The sequence below is a fragment of the Antechinus flavipes genome, chromosome 4 (genome assembly GCF_016432865.1).
Source record: "Antechinus flavipes isolate AdamAnt ecotype Samford, QLD, Australia chromosome 4, AdamAnt_v2, whole genome shotgun sequence".
NCBI classification, from domain to species: Eukaryota; Metazoa; Chordata; class Mammalia; order Dasyuromorphia; family Dasyuridae; genus Antechinus; species Antechinus flavipes.
In genome coordinates, this window is record NC_067401.1 from 376,588,205 (window position 1) to 376,609,797 (window position 21,593).

General features: G+C 34.5%; 1 protein-coding gene across 1 annotated transcript in view; it reads right to left on the minus strand.

Moving 5' to 3' along the window:
* The window catches only part of HHAT (hedgehog acyltransferase), a 478,276-nt gene that overhangs the window by 228,797 nt on the left and 227,886 nt on the right, over positions 1-21,593 (minus strand). Inside the window, exon 8 of the mRNA XM_051998448.1 lies at positions 7,543-7,578. Coding sequence (XP_051854408.1) covers positions 7,543-7,578 — 36 coding nt within the window. The remainder of the gene's footprint in view (positions 1-7,542; positions 7,579-21,593) is intronic.

Below are 21,593 nucleotides of genomic sequence, written 5' to 3' on the forward strand. Positions count from 1 at the left end.
TTGTATCCGAAGAAAGAACTATGGAGACTGAATGTGAATAAAAAACATAGTATTTTCACCTGGTGGTGGTGGTGGTTGTTTGTTTGTTGTTGTTGTTGTTTTTCTTTCTCATGTTTTTATCCCTTTTGATCTGATTTTTCTTGTGTAATGAGACAAATATCAAAATATGTTTAGAACTGTACATGTTTAATTTATATCAAATTGCTTACTGTCTTGTGGATGGGGAAGAAGGGAGGGAGAGAGAAAAATGTGGAACACAAGATTTTGTCAAGGTGAACGCTAAAAACTATCTTTACATATTTTTGAAAAAAAATACTATTAAAATATATTGCCTAAATATATATATATATATATATATATATATATATATATATATAAATGTAAATATATTTATATAACTATTCCTGGCATATAATCAGTTTTGAAAAGTAACTGCTCATTTACAGAATACTATACATTATACTTACAGTCATAGTTATGGAAAACCAAACACTGTAACCCCATTCTACTGATCATCTAATGTTTTTATGAAACCAATTCATATTTCACCAAATACCATGTTTTATTAAAACTAAGTATGATAATGTAGAGGATGTCTGTAATACAAAATTACTTATGTAACTATCTTATCTTACATTTCACTTTCTTTTCACAAGAATTTTTCCACAGAGATAAAGCAAGTAAAGAGGTAAAATATCCATTTCATGGATGTAGAAATGGATATTTACAAAAGTTAAGTGATTTGTATAAAAGCCCCACTGTTTTTTTTTTTTAACAGGCAGTTTTCTTTTCTTTTTTGTTGATTTGGTTTTTTTGCAAGGCAATTGGAGTTAAATAACTTGTCCAGTGTGACACAGTTAGGAAGTGTTAGATATGAGTCCAGATTTGAACTCACAACCTCCTGACTTAGGTCTAAAGTTCTATGCACTATAGCATCTAGCTAACCCAAAGTCCTACTGTCAATTTATAGAATAGCCTAGTTTAGAACATAAACTTTTCAGATTCCCAGTCTATGACTTTCCTTGTTAATAAGGAATATAAAACTTATCAGCCCATATGAATTCTTAAGATGTTATCTAAGTAATTAAATGAGTCAATTAAACTTATTTTCCCCCTCTATTTGCCCTCCATGAAGTCTGATTCCTTTTGGAATCATATCTCTTTCTAAAGCTATTCAAAACAAATATTGTTCATCTCTTATATGGAATTTTGGTGTTTTATCTGCTCATCCCAAGGCTCATGAATACCTTAAATGATTTAGTGACCTTACTCCCTCATTTTAATTTTATTTTGGTTAAGATTTTCTAGAAACCTATCATCATAAGAATATTTTAAGGACATATGATTGTCAGCTGCTTTTCTCCTGGTAATCTGTATTTAATATGTTGGGGGATACAAGGTTAAATATAAGTATTTTTCCATTTTTTTATATCCTATGTGATCTAACAAAATAGATCCCCCCAATATACTTGGAATCCTTGTTGTTGTTGTTAGTTTTAATTCAACTTGACAAATAATTATTAAGTGTCCACTAAGTAAAGAGAATTCTTCTAGATTCTGAGACAATAAGGATGAAAAATTTACATAGTTGTTGACCAAAAAAGAATTCAAAATCTAATAGTAATCTCAGGCATACAAATCAGACTGTCATTTATGTTGTCATTCATTCTTGCTATATGACTGATTTTCTTTTTTTCCAGTCATATATATCCTTTGTACTTCGACATTTAACATTCAACATATCTCTGATTTCATCTCTAAATATAGTGGATTAATTTGATCCAATTAGTGAACCAAACTAAGTCACTCTACTTCAAGTAAATGATAAAAGGCTACATCCTTGTCCTTTAACAGTTGGGGATGGGCTTCAATTGAATAAAATCAATCAAAAGACTTTCCATTTGAAAGGCTTTCCAATGAAAAAGTCTTGATTAATTTAAGTATCTCTGATAGCCATTGGTTGAACTTGAAGTGATGTTGCTCAAGAAAAGTATTTGGGTTGGCTAAGGAAATTTGGACATGCCCTCAATTGTCTTCTATAAAATACTGAACCATTTTAGGTGGTGAGAGATTTGAAATGAGGACAGAGTGGTCCAGCTATTTCTCTTGGGGAGAAATTGTAGGGGTGGGAGAGGGGAGAAGAGAAAAAAGTTAACACTTTGGCTTCCACCTTGACCAGAGAGAGAGACCTTTGGACTTAGAAGAGTGAGGATTTTGTACTTCTCTTCTTATCATCATCCTCATACTATCTCCCCAGAGTATCAGATGCTGGCAATAATGTCCATACCAGAAACCAAAGAGAGATTGGACAGATTCATAGCTCTATGAAAGATCTATAGCATGATTCTTGAGTACCTCACAAAGGGAAGAATTCTACTTCCAGCAACCAGGAGCTGTGAATGACCCCTTGGCCAAATGTATTCTTTAAATTTAATCTCATTTTCTGCAGGATTATGGTGAAAGTGTGTGTGTCACAGCTTGGGGGCAATGAGGGGGAATTGTTGCCCCCCTCCAACTCTTTTACTATACCACTTCATTAAAAATCCTGACAAATTGATAATGCATAAACTATACCTTTAGAAAAATACAACCCCAACTCCTCAGGGCTAACTTCACAACCCTATAAGAATATAGCGAGCACATTCTTGGAATCCAGTTCATATGTGTGAGTAGAATTTAGGATAGTAGCCTCAGAGCATATGCTATGCATCAGAGGCTACTTCTTTTACTGATACTGACTGTGGCTCCTGTGAAATTTAGGGGATGGTCTTTTTGATTTTCTATAACCAAAAGTTTCATTTCATTTTGACCAATCTGGTGATTAACTAGCTTAAGTTTAGTTATATGTGTCCCCATCTGAAAATATACAGATCTGTCCCCAACTTCTATTCAAAGCTTTATCAATTTGATAGACCAACCACAGATCAACTTAACAAACATCCTGGCTGTAGAGAACATGAAATCAAGTATACAATACAATGGGATACTGTAGAAGAAGACTTTAGTGGACCATATTTCCTTCCCCCAAAACATTTAGTTAAACAGAACTTCTATCATTAAAGGGAGAAAAAAATATTTGAATTATTATTTTACCTAGTGAATGAAGGAATGATGTGAGATAGCTAGTGTTTCAACTAGAAAAACAAAGAAATTGGCTAGTTGAATCTAATGTTTGATGTGAGAAAGTAAAAGGAAGCAAAATGGTTATATTAAGAAAATCTGAAGGAAAGCAATGATGGAGGAAGTGTAAATTTTGTTGCTAGAAGGAAAGTGGCAGAAGATTACATGAATTAAACCAAAAACATAATATTGTTATTTCCTTCTCTACAAGAATTCAAAGTATATGAAGAAAAAAGTCTTGTATCTTGTGGCACACCAAAGCTGCTTTGTTTTTAATCACTTCTTTCTATTTTTCCCTTCTAGTCTCATCTCAAGTTCTGCAGTCAACTGTATTCTTTGCAGGAGATTCTTCGAGGAGACTCCCTGAATGACTTTCCTTTGATTTATACTAAACTCAGGAGATGAGAGTACATTGATTTTTCCCATAGTCATCATAAACTAAACACCATACACAATTTCAATGCTAAAAATGATAATTTTTCTTTAAATGTGACAGCTCTTTCCTTGCAACCCAGCCCTGATGAAAAAAATAAAATAAAATCAACTTAAATGGAAGCACATCTTAACCAAACAGCTCACTTTGTAGAGATCCTTAAGAAGACTTGGATTGGTTATAATTTATGCCAATTTAGATGGGCCCCATCCATCAAAGCAAAAGACACTGCTGATTAAGTTTAAGTAGGCTGAGTTATGTTTATGCTTAAAAAGCAAACATTCAATATGTCCTGACACAGTCAAGTGTATAATAAGTATCTGCATTTTAGTATAGCATAAAAAAATGTTTCACATTCTCTCTTCTTTGTGCGAGGAAGGAATGTGCTTTTTTTGTACCTAGTATCACAAGATCTCAGATTTAGATCAGAAAGTGATGTAAGGGTATTATGGATGATGTACTAAAAAGTAACATACATATTCAAAGGAACACAAGTTAGAGACTTTATTAATCATAGTCATATAAGCATGCGGCAACCCAGCGCTCCAGTCCCATAGGCAGCACAAGTCATTACATGGGAGTACTGTGGGATTTGTACTCCAATTGAGAGCCCAAATCTCCAGGTTTCAGTCCTTAAAGTAAATTTTTGTTGTGGGGCACATTCATAAGGACTTAGTGGGAAAGGAATCTTAAGCGCAACCATCAGGTGTTTGGGGCTACAACCTCTCTTTATTGAATACAAAGGCAATGATTAGGAACATTTGTTATCCTTGTAAACTTGGATTAGGTAAACTTTGCTGAAGTTTGCTGGAAATCAGCAGTTTTGAATTCTTTGTAGCTGACTAAACTAGTCTTGAGTACATAGAAACATCCTGGTACATATGTAGGTCAATTAGTGGTCAAATATTATCACTTCTATCATCTACACTAGCAATAAGTCAATCCTCCAATGATCTTAAAAGCCAACTAATTTAACTGTCCCATTAGGATTTATTAAATACTTACTATGTGTCAGAAACTTTGTTAAACATTGGGGATATAAAGACAGGCAAAAATAGTCTCTGCTTTCAAGGAGTTCACATCTTCCTGAGTAAGATACTAAAATAACTTGATACACATGAGATACAGCGTAGGAAAAATGTTATCTCAGAGAAAAAATTACTAACAGCTAGAGGAACTAAGAAAGGCCTTCTCCAAAGGTAGGATTTAAAATGAGTCTTGAAGGAAGCCTAGGAAGCTAAGAGACAGAAGTTTAAAAAAAAAAAAAAAAAAAAAAAGAGGGAGGAGCAATGGAAGCATCCAGGGTTGTGCTTTAGGCAATAGGCTGAATTTTCCAATTTCATCATAAAGATTTTCTCTGGATTAATCAAAGAAAACTTGATCTTTTCTCTTATCAAGTTTAACAATGAAATTCCCATGGACATCTTCAATAATGCTCCCTCACCTTGTCTTTAGCCTGCACAGAATGTGCATACAGTTTTAGCCTATTTTCCATATATCTATTATGTAGGCATCCATACTATCATAGCTGTTAAATAAAAATTCCTTCAACTCTGTTTTTGGAAATCCCATATTTCCTTTCAAAACACAGCTCAAATGTCATCTCCACAACATGAAGTTTTTTCTAATCCTCCTCAGTTCTCTCAATCTTGAAATCATATTATTATTTTGCATATACTATTTACATATATGTAGAGGGCCGCAGATATGTGGGGGAACTCTAGGTAAAGTATAAGATCCTTCAGCCCAGAGGAAACCTGCTGACAATATCTCGTTTGGCTCTCCATTTCTCTTTGGTGCCCACCTTCCTTCCTGAGAAGTCAGAGAGGATGCGATTACCTCCCTCTGGTGTTCTCACCTTTTCCTGAGAAGTCAAAGAGGGCATGACCACCTGTGTTCTACTTGAAGCAAGGATACTTACAGCAAGAGGTACTTTACATAGCAGGGCACTTATAGTTAGCACATACTCAATGTGATTGATGAGATAATGGTTCTCTAGTTCGGATATATTTAATGTGCTGTAATGATGTAATCATTATATAATAATAATAATAATTATATATATATATATATATATATGTTCTTCAGCCGGTTGTATATATATATATATATTATATATATATATATTATATATATATATATATATATATATATATATATATATATATGTTCTTCAGCCGGTTGTAAGATATTTGAGGAAACAGATTGTTTTGTTTTTATTTCTCAATTAATAAACATATTAAGCATCTACTACATGCTAAGTATTGTGATTAATAAAAACAATTATAAAGAAAAAAGAAAAAAGGTCCTCCCCTTTAAGAACTTTACCCTCTAAAATAGGAGATAATAAGTATAAACTGTATATCACATATGCAAATTAAATACATATTAGCCATGAAGGGACTGAAATAACTTTGGACTCACATTGTAAACATTTAATAAATATTTGTTGAATTGAATTGTCTTGATTATAAGCTTCTTGAGGGTTTATCATGTGGTTTTTCTCTGAAAAGCACCCTGAACAGCATCACATTCAATTAAAAACTAAGTAAATGTTCTTAGGTAATAATAATGATGAATATTCCTGTAGAAATCCACTTAATTATATAAAAGAGACTAAGATACTGTAAGAGACACCTGAGTATCTACTTTGTACAACCTAAATCACATTTCAAGTTATTTCTATTAACTGCTATGTACACTTCTTTAGCTGAGATTCCTGCTTTCAAATCACTGTTTAATGAACAATTTTCAACCATCTTAATTTAGTCACTATTCATTAAGCATTTAGAGTAACTGATTGATACTTGCAGAAAGCAGGCAACTTTGTAGGATCTAGAGAAGCTGAATAATCTTGCTTACAGCCTTTTTATTAACCAAGATAATTTCTCTGGCTTATCTGTATCAGGTCTTTGGTTCTAATTTGCTTCCCATAAACTATACTTGATGAAATTTTTCAGCCATTTTCAAACATGTAGGGATAAGAATAAGTACTGGGTCCATGATATTACTGCTATAAAGAACTTCCAGATAACAAAACTGCTCTACATATGAAAGTTAACCAGCACCTTAGTAATTCACCCAGAGTCATTTGTCTTACCAGTGCGTTTCAGAGGCTAATCTTCTGAACTTCATGGACATCTATCCACAACAGCCAATGGTGTCAAACTCATTTAGAAATGGATGGCTGCTACTATATATTGACTCAAAAAGTCACAAAGCCACATTATATAATTCTATTATGTTTCTATTTATTTTGTTGAATATTTCCCAATTACATTTTAATTTAGTTGAATACCTCACAGGAATGTTGGAGGCTACATGTAGCATATAAGTTCTAAGGCTGACACCTCTGCAGCTACATTATGTGGCCTCTTAAAACTATGTACATTTCTTTTTTTTTAATAGCACTTTATTTTTTTCCAATTACATATAAAGACATTTTTATAAGATTCCAGACTCAAAATTTTTTCTCCCCCCTTCTATGATGGCAATTAATCTGTTATAGATTATTTATGTGCAATCATGTAAAAGTTATTTCCACATCAGTCAAAACATGTACATTTCTTAATTTTAAGGCTGGGTCTGTCTGCCTGACAACAAAATTGTCTATTCATTTCATTAAAACATCATTCAATTTAATGTGATAAAAAAGTTAAAACTACTTGCTTGATATCTGATTACAAGTGGATAGAATTTTTCACTTTCAACCAGATGTTGTAACATCTATAGAAATAGCCTAGAAATAAAAATATTAATGGACTGCACTTGTGTGAGCACCTTTTTAAAAAAGTCTTTTCTTTACTTGCATGAAAAACTAATGGCAGAACAGATTCTCTGAGCCACATGAAGAATAGTGCTATTTAAGTTTCTGAAAAATGCACTGTTGGTATTTCTTCCAAATGTTTAACCAAGAGAACAAATATTGCAAACTGCTATCAACAGATGTGCAAGCAGAGATCTATACTTAGATAAAATTAATATCTTACCGGATTAAGAAATTATGAAGCCCAACATCAAAATACCTGCAAGAAACAGAAAATGACACATATGTCAATAAAATGTCCTATGTATGATGACTAACATGACAAATAAAAAGGGAAAGGAAAGGGAAAGGAAGAAACATGTATTAAGGTGTCTAATATCTTCCAGGCATTGTGCTAAATCTAAGTACTTTAAACTATTTCAGTTGATCTTTGCAAGGTAGATTTTATTAATAACACCATTTTGCAGTTTTGAAAACTGAGACATAAAGAAGTTAAGTGACTTGATCAAAGTCACATAACTGGTAAGTGTCTGAAACTAGATTTGAACTCAGGTCTTTCTTAACCCATTTCTTCATCATTCATTTAGTGGCAGTTTAAATCTATTAGCTACACTAAGAACTAAATCTATTTCATCAATAACAGTAACTAAGAATTTAAAGGTAAATTTTTTTTAAATAAAAAAGGAAGATTATGGAAAACAGGATTTTAGAGAAGGAAGGGATAAAACTCCCTAGGGTCTTGTGTATATCCATGCCTTCTGCATTCCCTTAATAAAACTGATCTGCCATGGGTATGAAGTGACACTTACTTTTATCAAGACACTTATTACTTCACTTCAGAGAATGGATAGAGCTAGTGTAGGAGACAAAGGAAGTTCAAGAGGGATTCTCTAATTCTTTCCCCAGATTTTATGCATTTTGGTTAATTTATGTGGTGAGGTAAAGAGTTATCTCTAGAAAACTCCTAACTCTCCCATCTTCCTAGGATTCTGTGGACAACTTTTCTTTCTTTTATTTTTTTTCTCTTATTAAATTTTTTCAATTACAATTTTTTTTTAAATCTGGAATTTCAAATTCTCTCCCTCCCTCATTTCCTCTCTTCTTGAAAAAGCAAATGTGAAAAGATAAAAATAACATTACATCTGATTTCTACTGCATAATGTTTTATATATATATATATATATTTATACATACACACACACACACACACACACACACACAGACACGTATTATATATATATATAAACACACGCAGCTATCTATCCCCATATATAAACTCATTTTGTATATACCTGAACTCAGCTTCTCAGAAATGTAGTTTTCTCTCTGAGTTAGTTGAAAAGTGTGATTGAAAAGGTTAAAACATTCATGCCATTGCCTCTGGGACACTGGCTTAGTGTCTGTAAGCTCCAAGCTTAATCTGGTGTCATCCCCCAAAAACTTGTTCTCTGTTCTTGCCTGTCCTTGTGCAATTAGGGAAGGTTTGATCTTCACCAAGGGGACAGCAAACCAAGTGGTATTGCTCTTCTGGCCAAGATTATAAGAGGCAGAAGAGTCCCATAAAACAATTGACAATTCTTTAATTTTCAGAAGAGCATAATTAGCCACACCTAATGCCAACACACTTTCCCTGTAGCCAGCTGTAAGATTCCCAAATTGTATAGACCTTCCTCTTTTCCTTGATGTCAATAGAGATTTTCCCCTTCTCACTTGTTCCATTGATTTTTCTGAGGTTGCCAGTAATCCATTTTAATGCTGAATATGGTAAGCTTCTTCTTTTAGAATCTAGATCTATATCAACACAATTTCATATAGGTTATACATGTGCAGTTCTGCAAACATATTTTTACATTAGCCAGATTATCAAAGAAAATGCAGAGTGGAAAAAACACATTAAAAAACTAAGAAAGTTTTTTTTTTTTTAAGGATGCTTTCAAAAAGTATTTTTTAAAAAAGATGACCAGTTCTTCTATGGAGGTAGATAGCATTTTTCATCATAAATACTTTGAAATTGTCTTAGATTGTTATATTGCTGAGAATAATTAAGTCATTCATAATTAATCATATGATACTGCTGTTGTTGTGTACAATGCTTTCCTGTTTTGCTCACTCCACTTTATATTAGATCAGGGAAGTCTTCCCAGGATTTCTGATGGCACAATAGTGTTCTATCACAGCAACTTGTTCAATCATTCCCCAGTTGATGAATGTCACTCTACACACACACACACACACACACACACACACACACACACACACACACACAAGCTGCTATGAATATCACTGAGCCTGGAGTCAAGAAAATCTAAGTTCAAATTCAGCTTCAGACTCATTAGTTATGTGACCTTGGGCAAGTCACTTAATCCTATTTTTCTTATTCTATTCTTCTATAAAATGAGCTAGAGAAGGAAATGGCAAACTACTTCAGTATCTTTGCCAAGAAAACACTAAATGGGGTTCAGGAAGGGTCAGACATGACAAACAATTGAACATTGAAAAAAAATGTGATTTTCCTTTGAACTCTTTGGGATTATAGACCTACTAGTGGTGTTGCTGAATCAAAAATTATACACATTTTCTAGTCCTTTGGGTGTAGTTCTAAACTGTTCTCCCAAATGGTTGGATCAGTCCACAATTCCACTAATAGTGCATTAGTGTACCAGTTTTTTCACATCCCTTCCAGCATTTGGCATTTCCCTTTTCTGTCATATTAGGCAATCTGAACCAGGAGATCATTATACACTTCAACAATGATACTGTATGAGGATGTATTCTGATGGAAGTGGATTTCTTTGATAAAGAGACCTAACTCCGTTTCAATTGATAAATGATGGACAGAAGCAGCTACACCCAAAGAAAAAACACTGGGAAATGAATGTGAACTATTTGCACTTTTGTTTTTCTTCCCAGGTTATTTTTACCTTCTGAATCCAATTCTCCCTGTGCAACAAGAGAACTGTTCAGTTATGCAAACATATATTGTATCTAGGATATGCAACATATTTAACATATATAGGACTACTTGCCGTCTAGGGGAGGGGGTGGAAGGAGGGAGGGGAAAAATCGGAACAGAAGCCAGTGCAAGGGATAATGTTGTAAAAAAAAAAAATTACCCTGGCATGGGTTCTGTCAATAAAAGTTATATATAAAATTAATTAATTAATTAATTAAAAATATTAGGCAATCTGAGAGTTGTGAATAAGCATCTCAAAATTGTTTTAATTTGCATTTTTTTCAGGTGACTATTGATAATCTTGTCTGAAGTTATGAAAACTGCCTGTTCATATGGGTATTAGCAATTGCTCTGCCCTGCATAGGACCAGAATTGTCTCTACCCAGGGAAACACAGTCATACTGTGGAAGTTCTATTGCCCAGAGCCCCCCAACTATGCAGATTAGAGGCTGCCCCGGGCTGCATCCCTCTGCTGTGTAGATTTGTGACTGCCCCGAGCAAGCCCCATGCTGTAGAACGCAGCTGCACAGCTGTGCTATGGCCTGTTCTGGTTCACTCACTTCCAATTTTAGGTGGGTATAGCTAGATTCTGTTAGGTTCTAGCATTTTTTAGAGTACCCTCTACCTTTGGCTTTAATTTCTCTGCTGGTCTACTGGTTTGCAACCAAAGCAGAACAGTCAATCTATGGTAGAGTCCTCTCTGTAAACTTTCCAACCCCAGCCCAGTCAGCTCAATATGCTAGCTTCTGGTTCTATCCCTGCTTGCGCTGGTCTGCTCCCACTGCTCAAAACAAACCTTTTCTGGTGATCTTCCAGATTATCTTTGCTGGTAAATTGTTGTGCTTTCAATTTTCATGAATTTTACCAGTCAAGCACTATTTTTGAGGCTGAATTTAATAATCAGTAGTGAAGGTATGAGAGAAGCTTAAAAAGTTGCATGTGTCTTCTCCACCATCTTGATTCTGCCCTAACATTATAAGTTCTAACAGTAACTGCTTTAGTGAAAGGAGTATACATAATTAGAGTTTCCAACAATTAAAAATTCTGATATCACAGTAGCATTCCCAGCAACTGCTGGGAATCCATAGTAATATAACTGCTGATATCAAAGACTTGAGCCACAATATACATTTCCAATATCCTGTATTTTACAATTAGTAGAATACTCTTTTCAAATTCCTACTGCCTATATGACATTACTCTGGATACAGTTTCCACTCATCTTACAACTATTTACAAGCACAAGTAAAGCTTACAGCTAAGAAAGGACTGGCAAAGAGAGGAACTAGAAAGTCAGCTCATGAGAGGAAGGGTAATGAGGAAACCAATGTGTAGTGGAGCTAAAAATATAGGAGACTTGAAGCTAAAGGTGAGAAACTTGGTCATAAAGAGACCACTGACTTAGGACTAAACCTCAAGTCAAGAAATGATGATAAGGGGTCCTAGTCACCAGGACTTGCCTGCCCAACTTCTTGAGAAACCATTATGAATTTCTTGACAACATGCCCAAATACTACATGAAAGAAAAGGAGAAGTAAAGGAATAAGTGAGGGTTTGGAGGAAAAGGGATAATGAAGCACATTAAGCATAAGAAAAAGGATAGTGAACACATAAGCAAAATGCATCCCAGAGCTGGCTAAAGGGGAAAGAGATCGATGTGATGGAAACATAATTGTTTAGAAATCTATCGGGGAAAGACTTTTCGTCCAGAATTTCCTCTATGCAAGAACCTAGGCCCTACTCACAAATCTCCAAATATAAAGAGAATGAGAATACACCTGGCCTCTGGAGAATCTGAGCTGTAGTGGATGTGAGTAGAATCAAAAAGAAGAAAAATAAAAGATTAGCACACAAAAACAAAGAGGAAAAACTTCAAGACAAAAAAAAAAAACAAAAACAGGGAAACAGTTTATTTAAAAACCTAAGTCACAAATAAATGAATAGAAAAAAAAATTTTTGTTTTTAAGAAGAAAAATAAGTAAACATATATAAAGAACAGAACAAAGTGACTAGGTCATATATTAAGGAAGAAAATAAATCAAAATCCTCCATTGAAAAAGAGGATCCCACAATACTCTAGAGATTATGGAAGAAAAACAAAAAATGCCAGAATAGTTTAAAAGAGAAAAAAAACTTTTCAAAAGAGGTATTCTAAATAAAATTGGGTCAGAAATCATAGGTCTCAGTGTACAATTTTAAAAGACAAGCGGGAGGATAAAGTAATTAGAAGATATAGCAGTGATTCTCCAAAAGAACAGAAGCTTTGAAAGATAATTATATATTTGAAACACAAGAATAAAAAACTAGAAGAAAATTTGGCAGAAAGGGAGCAAAAGGCAAAAACCACAATAAAAAAAAATTCTATGTAAGTCAAAGTAACTGAACTTGAAAACTGTATGCACAGAGATAACTTAAGAATTATAGATCTCTCAGAAGAACATGACAAATAAAACCTGAATAGTATACAGCAGGAAATAATACAAATAGATTGCCTGGAACTTCTGAATAGAAACAACAAAGCACTAATCAATCAAATCCACATATTGCCACTAGAGATAAAAAGCCCACACACAAATTTCCAAGGCACATAGTGGTTAAATTTTACAGTTTCACTAACAATCAACTAATCATGTAATTATCCATAAGAAAGACTTTCAACTATGAAGAAATACCAAATAGTAAAACTTAAGGACTACTCTACAGTCACAAAAAAAATCTAGAAAAAAGTTAAATAATATATTCAAAAAAAGTACAGGATGTCAAGTTGAAATCCCAAATAATATGTCTATTGATCAATTAATAAGCATTTATTAAATGTTTTAATATCTGTGATGTGCTAAACTAAGGTCTAAGTGTAATCATAAAAGTAAAATACTTCCTACTCTCAAAAAGCTCACATTTTAATGGTGGAAACATTTATGTGTGTATGTATATGCACATATACAGGATGTCCTAAAAGGTATACTGTATATTTATAAAAATAAATAATAGGTATTTTTGAGAAAGAGTGCACAAGAATCTTAGAGGATCATGAAAAGTTTCACACCAAGAGGTACACTTGACTAGAATCTTGAAGCAAACCATAGAATCCAAGAGATAGAGGTGAGCAGAAAGTGCATTCCAAAAATACAGAAGAGACAACAAAGGCAGGAGATAAATGGTACATATGAAAAAATAGCAAGTAGTCCAGTATTAAAAAGGAAAAGAGTATTGTTCAAAAAAGTTGAAAGGTAAGAATGGACTATGTTTTGGAGAGATGATTCAAATGTCAAAAAGAAGCTATTGTAACTTACTTTATGAAACAGGGGAGGGAGGATTAGGGAGAAGGGAGATAGCATGATTTTCTCTACAATCTAGTATCTGTGTGGAGGGTAGATTAAAATGGAGACCAGCTAGATGCAGGAAGATCAAATAAGAGATTTGCAATACTTCAAGTTAAATCGTGATGACAGTTTGAACTGTGATTGTGTGAACGGATAAAAAGAAACTATGTGGAAAATTTTATGGAAGAAAAAAATGTGAAGTAAGATAGAAATCATAGTGAGAAGATGCATGAATGGGGAAGAAATGAAGGTGTAATTTAGTCCATAGTGAATCTGAGGAGTCAAGATGACAGAAAGATTGGGAACCTAGATGGCTAAAGAAAATTGTGATACCCTCAACAACAATAGATAAGTTTAGGAAAGGGATTAGTTTATGGGAAAATAAAATGACTTCTGTTGTAGATATGTTGAGTTTGGAAGGTTTATCATTCAGATGGAAAAGTCAGATAAAGAAATGGTGATATAGAATTAAAGTTCAGGAGATAGATTTTGGCCAGATACATAAATCTATAAGTCATCTTCATAGAGATAATAATGAGGGGTTATCTAGTGAGACAGTATAAAAAGAAAAGAGAAGAGGGCTGGGAACAAAGCCTTACAACATGTACATAGTTAATGAGACATATAAATTCTGAAACATCAAGAGACTAAGAAAGAGCAACAAGTATATTAATAACCAAATATTGTTTGGAAATACTATGATTATATCAATAGATATATACAAAGCATTTGACAAAATCCAACACCCCTTCCTATTAAAAACACTCTAGAGCATAGAAATAAATGAAACTTTCCCTAAAATTATAGATAGCTATCTATTTAAAACCATGAGCAAGCATCATTTATAATGGGGATAAATTAGAAGCATTCCCAACAAGATCAGGAATGAAACAAGATTGCCTGCTATCACCATTACTATTTGATAATTGTATTAGAAATGTTAGCTATAGCAATAAGAGAAGTAAAAAAAATTGGAGGAATTAGAGCAGGTAATAAGGAGACAAAATTATCACTCTGCAGATAATATAATGGTACACTTAGAAAATCCTAGAGAATCAATTAAAAAAGTACTAGAAACAATTCACAACTTTAGCAAAGTGTCAGGATATTAAAAAAACCCACATAAATTATCAGCATTTCTGTGTTTTACCAACAAATCCAGCAATAAAAGATAAAAAGAGAAATTCCACTTAAAAAACTGTATATAATATAAAATATTTGGTAGTCTATCTGCTAAGACAAAGCGAGGAATTATATGAACACAATTGTAAAACACTTTTCACACAAATTAAGGTACATCTAAACAATTGGAAATATATCAAGTATTTTAGGCTGAGCTAATATTAAAAAATCACAATTCTATATAAATTAATATACATATTCAATGCCATACCAATCAGACTGTCAAGAAATTACATTATAGAGCTAGAAAAATAATAGTAAAATTCATCTGAAAAAGCAAAAGGTCAAGAATTTCAAAGGAATTAATGAAAAAAAATGCAAAGAAAGGTAGCCTAAAACTAGGCAAAGTCATTAAAAGCATCTGGTACCATTTAAGAAAGAGAGTAGTAGATCAGTAAAATAGGTTAGGTTCATAAGATACAATAGTCAATAACTACATTGTTTCATAATCCCAAAGACTCCAGATTCTGGACTAAGAACTCAACATTTGACAAAAATTGCTGGGAAAATTGGAAAATAATATGGCAGAAACTAGGCACTGACCAACACCTAACATCTTATACCAAGACAAGGTCAAAATGTTGTTGAAGTTGTGAACTGATCCAATTATTCTGGAGAGCAATTTGGAACTATGCCTAAAGTGCTATCAAATTGTGCATATTCAACAGTGAAACTTCTGGATCTGTGTCCCAAAGAGATCATAAAAAGGGGGAAAGAATCCACATGTGCAAAAATGTTTGTGGCAGCTTTTTTTATAGTGGCAAGAAACTGGAAACTGATGGGACGCCCATCAGTTAGGAATGGCTGAATAAGTTATAGTATATGAATGTAATGGAATATTATTGTTCTATAAGAAACAATCAGCAGGCTGATTTCAGAAAGACCCAGAAAGAGTTACATGAACTGATGTTAAGTGAAATGTGTAGGACCAAGAGAACATTGTATGTGATGATCAACTGTAATTTATTTGCCTCATTTCAATAATGAGGTGATTTAGGCCAATTCCAATAAACTCGTGATGGAGAGAGCCATCTGCATCCAAAGAGAGAATATGGGGACTAAATGTGAATCAAACACAGAATTTCTGAGGTAGTTTTATTGTTGCTGTTTCCTTGCTTATTGTTATTTTTTTTTTCTCTTTTGATCTGGCAGTCAGAGAAGTGGGAGGAAAAGCAGGAGATATCAGTGTTCCAAACTGCCAGAAAGGAGAAATTATCCAGGAAAATAATATGGTCAACAGTGCTAAATGGTACAAAAAGGTTAATTAGGGTGATGATTGAGAAAAGACTTTTAGATTTGACAATCATCAGTTACTGTGGAAAGAGCTGTATCATTTGATAAATCACATCACAAGCCTAGAGGATGAGGTCAAAAATAATGTAAGACGATCATAGCAAGAACATAAGTAAGCATTTATTATTTTCTTAAGAATGGGGAAGATTTAGGTATAGATAGGTAACAAGGAGATCCAGAAAGTATAGACAGTAGAAAAAGGAAGGGAGGTAATAAGAGTGAAGAGAATCTGTTAGAGAAGACAGGAAAAGAGGGAATCATAGGTACTAATAGTACCCTTCAAATAGAGTTGAGGCAGAGACCTTGAGGAAGAGAAGGGGTTTTTTTCATCAGAGAAATGGTGAGTGATATCAATTAGTTGTAATGTGAGGAAGAAGAGACATCTCTTAATTAATGGTCTCAATTTTCTTTTTGTAAATAAAAAGCAATGGTCTTAAAAGAAAGCATGCCGACTTCCGGTTAAGATGGCGGAGAGGAGGCTCACAGTTGCATAAGCTCCGCGCTTTCTCTCACTATCCACTTCATTACAAGCCTCTGAATCAATGCTTGACTGAAAAAAACCCACAAATAGTTACCAAGAGAAGCCATCCTTGAGATCCGCCAAGAAAGGTCTGTCTTTACTGGAGGGCTGGGGCGGTTTTAGATCGGGCGCAGGCGGCGGGCAGCGGCAGTGAGGGCACGGGAGCAGACTGGAGAGGGGGTGGAGAGTGATCGTAGCCGTCTCTGCGGGGAGAGCTTCGCTACAGGTTTGGAACCTGCAGCAAGTCAGCAGCCCAGCAGAGAAGCTAAAAACACCTGGGCTGAAGAATACAACCCCAAACAGCTGGAGTCTCTCAGGACCTGGCCGCCCCCCCCCCCTTCCCCCCCAACAGTGACTCAGCACGCTTTGGGATCTCAGAGCGCAGGCGCAGCACAGTCCTGCTAGTGCCTCACTGCTGCCCCCTGCAGTCTGTAGAGGAAGCTCGATAACACACCCAGCCCCCCCCCAAAGAAAGACTCCAGTTTTTTCTGTTTTTCTTTGGTAGTTTGTCTCTGATTAATAGACAGAATGAGCAAGAAGCTGAAGAGGACTTTAACCCTTGACAGCTTCTACACAGATAGAGAGCAGACTCTAAATCCTGAGGAGACTAAAAACAGGCAGTCCCCAGGTGAATCCCCAAAGGAGGAGATTGTCTGTTCCTCAGCACAGATGAACCTCATAGAAGTGATTAAAAAGGCTCTCACAAGGGAGCTAGAAGAAAAATGGGGAAAGCAGAGTGAGGCTTGGCAAAAGGAGAGGGAAGCTTGGGAAAAGGAGAGGGAGGCTTGGCAAAAGAGCCTGGAGAAAGTTAAAGAGAGAGTGGATAAAGAAGTAAAATCCTTGAAAAATAGGATTAGTGAACTGGAAACAGAAAACAGCTCTCTAAAAAACAAAATTGGCGAAATGGAAAAAAATTCCACAGAACAAAAGAACTCAATTGGACAATTAGAGAAAGATTTTTAAAAAGTGAGTGAAGAGAATACTTCACTGAAAATAAGAATTGAACAAGTGGAATTGAATGACTCGAGGAGACAAGAAGAATCAGTCAAGCAAATCCAAAAAAATCAAACAATGGAGAAAAATGTGAAATACCTTCTGGGAAAGACAACAGACCTGGAAAACAGATCCAGGAGAGACAATCTGAGAATCATTGGACTCCCAGAAAAACATGATGAAAAAAAAAGCCTGGACACTGTCTTCCAGGAAATTATCAAAGAGAACTGCCCAGAAGTCATAGGAACAGAGGAAAAAATAAACATTGAAAGGATTCATCGATCACCCACTGAAAGGGATCCTAAAATCAAAACACCAAGGAATATAGTGGCCAAATGCCAGAACCCTCAGATGAAAGAAAAAATATTGCAAGCGGCTAGAAAAACCCAATTCAAGTATCAAGGAACCACAATAAGGATCACCCAGGATCTGGCAGCATCCACATTAAAAGATCGAAGGGCCTGGAATATGATATTCCGAAAGGCTAAGGAACTTGGTATGCAACCAAAAATAACTTACCCAGCGAGAATGAGCATCTTTTTCCAGGGAAGAAGATGGACATTCAACGAAGTAAGCGAATTTCATCTATTTCTGATGAAAAAACCAGAACTTAACAAAAAGTTTGATCTACAAATATAGAACTCAAGAGGAATCTAAAAAGGTAAAGATTAATCTTGGGAACTATATTTTGACTATATAGATGTATAAAGAATACATGTATACCTTGTTCTAGAAATTGATGTGGAAAGGACATTGTACCAGAAAAAGGGTAAAGTGGGGGTAGTACATCTCATGAAGAGGCATAGGAAACCTATTATATCTGAGAGAAAGAATGGAGGGGGATGAATATAGTGGGTATCTTACTGCCTTCAGAATTGGCTTTAAGTGAAAAATCTTAAGACATATTCAATCTATGGTGAAACTTCTCCCATCTCATTGAAAAGTGAGAAGGGAAAAGTGGAAAGGGAAGGAATAAGCTAAGCGGAAGGGAATACGGGAACTGGGAGGGAAAGGGGTAAGATAGGGGGAGGAACTCTAAGGCGGGGGGAGGGACACTAAAAAGGGAGGGCTGTGAGAAGCAAGGGTGCTCACAAGCTTAATACTTGGAAGGGGGGGAAAGGGGAAAGAAGGGAGGAAAGCATAAACCGGGGTTAACAAGATGGCAAGTAATACAGAATTGGTCATTCTAACCATAAATGTGAACGGGGTAAACTCCCCCATAAAGAGGAAGCGGTTAGCAGAATGGATTAAAAGCCAGAATCCTACAATATGTTGTTTACAGGAAACACACCTGAAGCGGGAGATACATGCAGGTTAAAGGTAAAAGGTTGGAGCAAAATCTACTATGCTTCAGGTGAAGTCAAAAAAGCAGGGGTAGCCATCCTGATCTCAGATCAAGCTAAAGCAAAAATTGATCTAATTAAAAGAGATAAGGAAGGACACTATATCTTGCTAAAGGGTAGCATGGATAATGAAGCACTATCTATATTAAACATATATGCACCAAGTGGGGTAGCATCTAAATTCTTAAAAGAGAAACTAAGAGAGCTGCAGGAAGAAATAGACAGTAAAACTATAATAGTGGGAGATCTTAACCTTGCACTCTCAGAATTAGATAAATCAAACCAGAAAATAAATAAGAAAGAAGTCAAAGAGGTAAATAGAATACTAGAAAAGTTAGATATGATAGATCTCTGGAGAAAATGTAATGGAGACAGAAAGGAATACACTTTCTTTTCAGCAGTTCATGGAACCTATACAAAAATTGACCATATATTAGGACATAAAAACCTCAAACTCAAATGTAGTAAGGCAGAAATAGTAAATGCATCCTTTTCAGACCACGATGCAATGAAAATTACATTCAACAAAAAAGCAGGGGGAAGTAGACCAAAAAATAATTGGAAACTAAATAATCTCATACTAAAGAATGATTGGGTGAAACAGCAAATCATAGACATAATTAATAACTTCACCCAAGAAAACGATAATAATGAGACATCATACCAAAATGTATGGGATGCAGCCAAAGCGGTAATAAGGGGAAATTTCATATCTCTAGAGGCCTATTTGTATAAAATAGAGAAAGAGAAGGTCAATGAATTGGGTTTGCAATTAAAAATGCTAGAAAAGGAACAAATTAAAAACCCCCAGTCAAACACTAAACTTGAAATTCTAAAAGTAAAAGGTGAGATCAATAAAATTGAAAGTAAAAAAACTATTGAATTGATTAATAAAACTAAGAGTTGGTTCTATGAAAAAACCAACAAAATAGACAAACCCTTAGTAAATCTGATTAAAAAAAGGAAAGAGGAAAATCAAATTGTTAGTCTTAAAAATGAAAAGGGAGAACTCACCACTAATGAAGAGGAAATTAGAGCAATAATTAGGAGTTACTTTGCCCAACTTTATGCCAATAAATTCGACAACTCAAATGAAATAGAAAAATACCTCCAAAAATGCAGCTTGCCCAAACTAACAGAGGAAGAAGTAAATATCCTAAACAGTCCCATCTCAGAAAAAGAAATAGAACAAACTATCAATCAACTCCCTAAGAAAAAATCCCCAGGACCAGATGGATTTACATGTGAATTCTACCAAACATTTAAAGAACAATTAACCCCAATGTTATATAAACTATTTGAAAAAATAGGGATTGAAGGAGTCCTACCAAACTCCTTTTATGACACAGATATGGTACTGATACCTAAACCAGGTAGGCTGAAAACAGAGAAAGAAAATTATAGACCAATCTCCCTAATGAATATTGATGCTAAAATCTTAAATAAAATATTAGCAAAAAGATTACAGAAAATTGTCACCAGGATAATACACTATGACCAAGTAGGATTTATACCAGGAATGCAGGGCTGGTTCAATATTAGGAAAACTATTAGCATAATTGACTATATCAATAACCAAACAAACAAAAACCACATGATCATCTCAATAGATGCAGAAAAAGCATTTGATAAAATCCAACATCCATTCCTAATAAAAACACTTGAGAGCATAGGAATAAATGGACTTTTCCTTAAAATAGTCAGGAGCATATATTTAAAACCATCAGTAAGCATCATATGCAATGGGGAAAAACTGGAACCTTTCCCAGTAAGATCTGGAGTGAAGCAAGGTTGCCCACTATCACCATTATTATTTAATATCGTATTAGAAACACTAGCCTTGGCAATAAGAGTCGAGAAAGATATAAAAGGAATTAGAGTAGGCAATGAGGAAACCAAACTATCACTCTTTGCAGATGATATGATGGTATACCTAGAGAACCCCAGAGATTCTACCAAAAAGCTATTGGAAATAATTCATAATTTTAGCAAAGTAGCTGGCTACAAAATAAATCCCCATAAATCCTCAGCATTTTTATACATCACCAACAAAACCCAACAGCAAGAGATACAAAGAGAAATTCCATTCAGAATAACTGTTGATACCATAAAATATTTGGGAATCTATCTACCAAAGGAAAGTCAGGAATTATATGAGCAAAATTATAAAAAAGTCTCCACACAAATAAAGTCAGACTTAAATAATTGGAAAAATATTAAGTGCTCTTGGATCGGCCGAGCGAACATAATAAAGATGACAATACTCCCTAAACTAATCTATTTATTTAGTGCTATACCAATCAGACTTCCAAGAAAATATTTTATTGATCTAGAAAAAATAACAACAAAATTCATATGGAACAATAAAAAGTCGAGAATCTCAAGGGAATTAATGAAAAAAAAATCAAATGAAGGTGGCCTAGCTGTACCTGATCTAAAATTATATTATAAAGCAGCAGTCACCAAAACCATTTGGTATTGGCTAAGAAATAGATTAGTGATGGAGAGAGCCATCTGCATCCAAAGAGAGAATATGGGGACTAAATGTGAATCAAACACAGAATTTCTGAGGTAGTTTTATTGTTGCTGTTTCCTTGCTTATTGTTATTTTTTTTTTCTCTTTTGATCTGGCAGTCAGAGAAGTGGGAGGAAAAGCAGGAGATATCA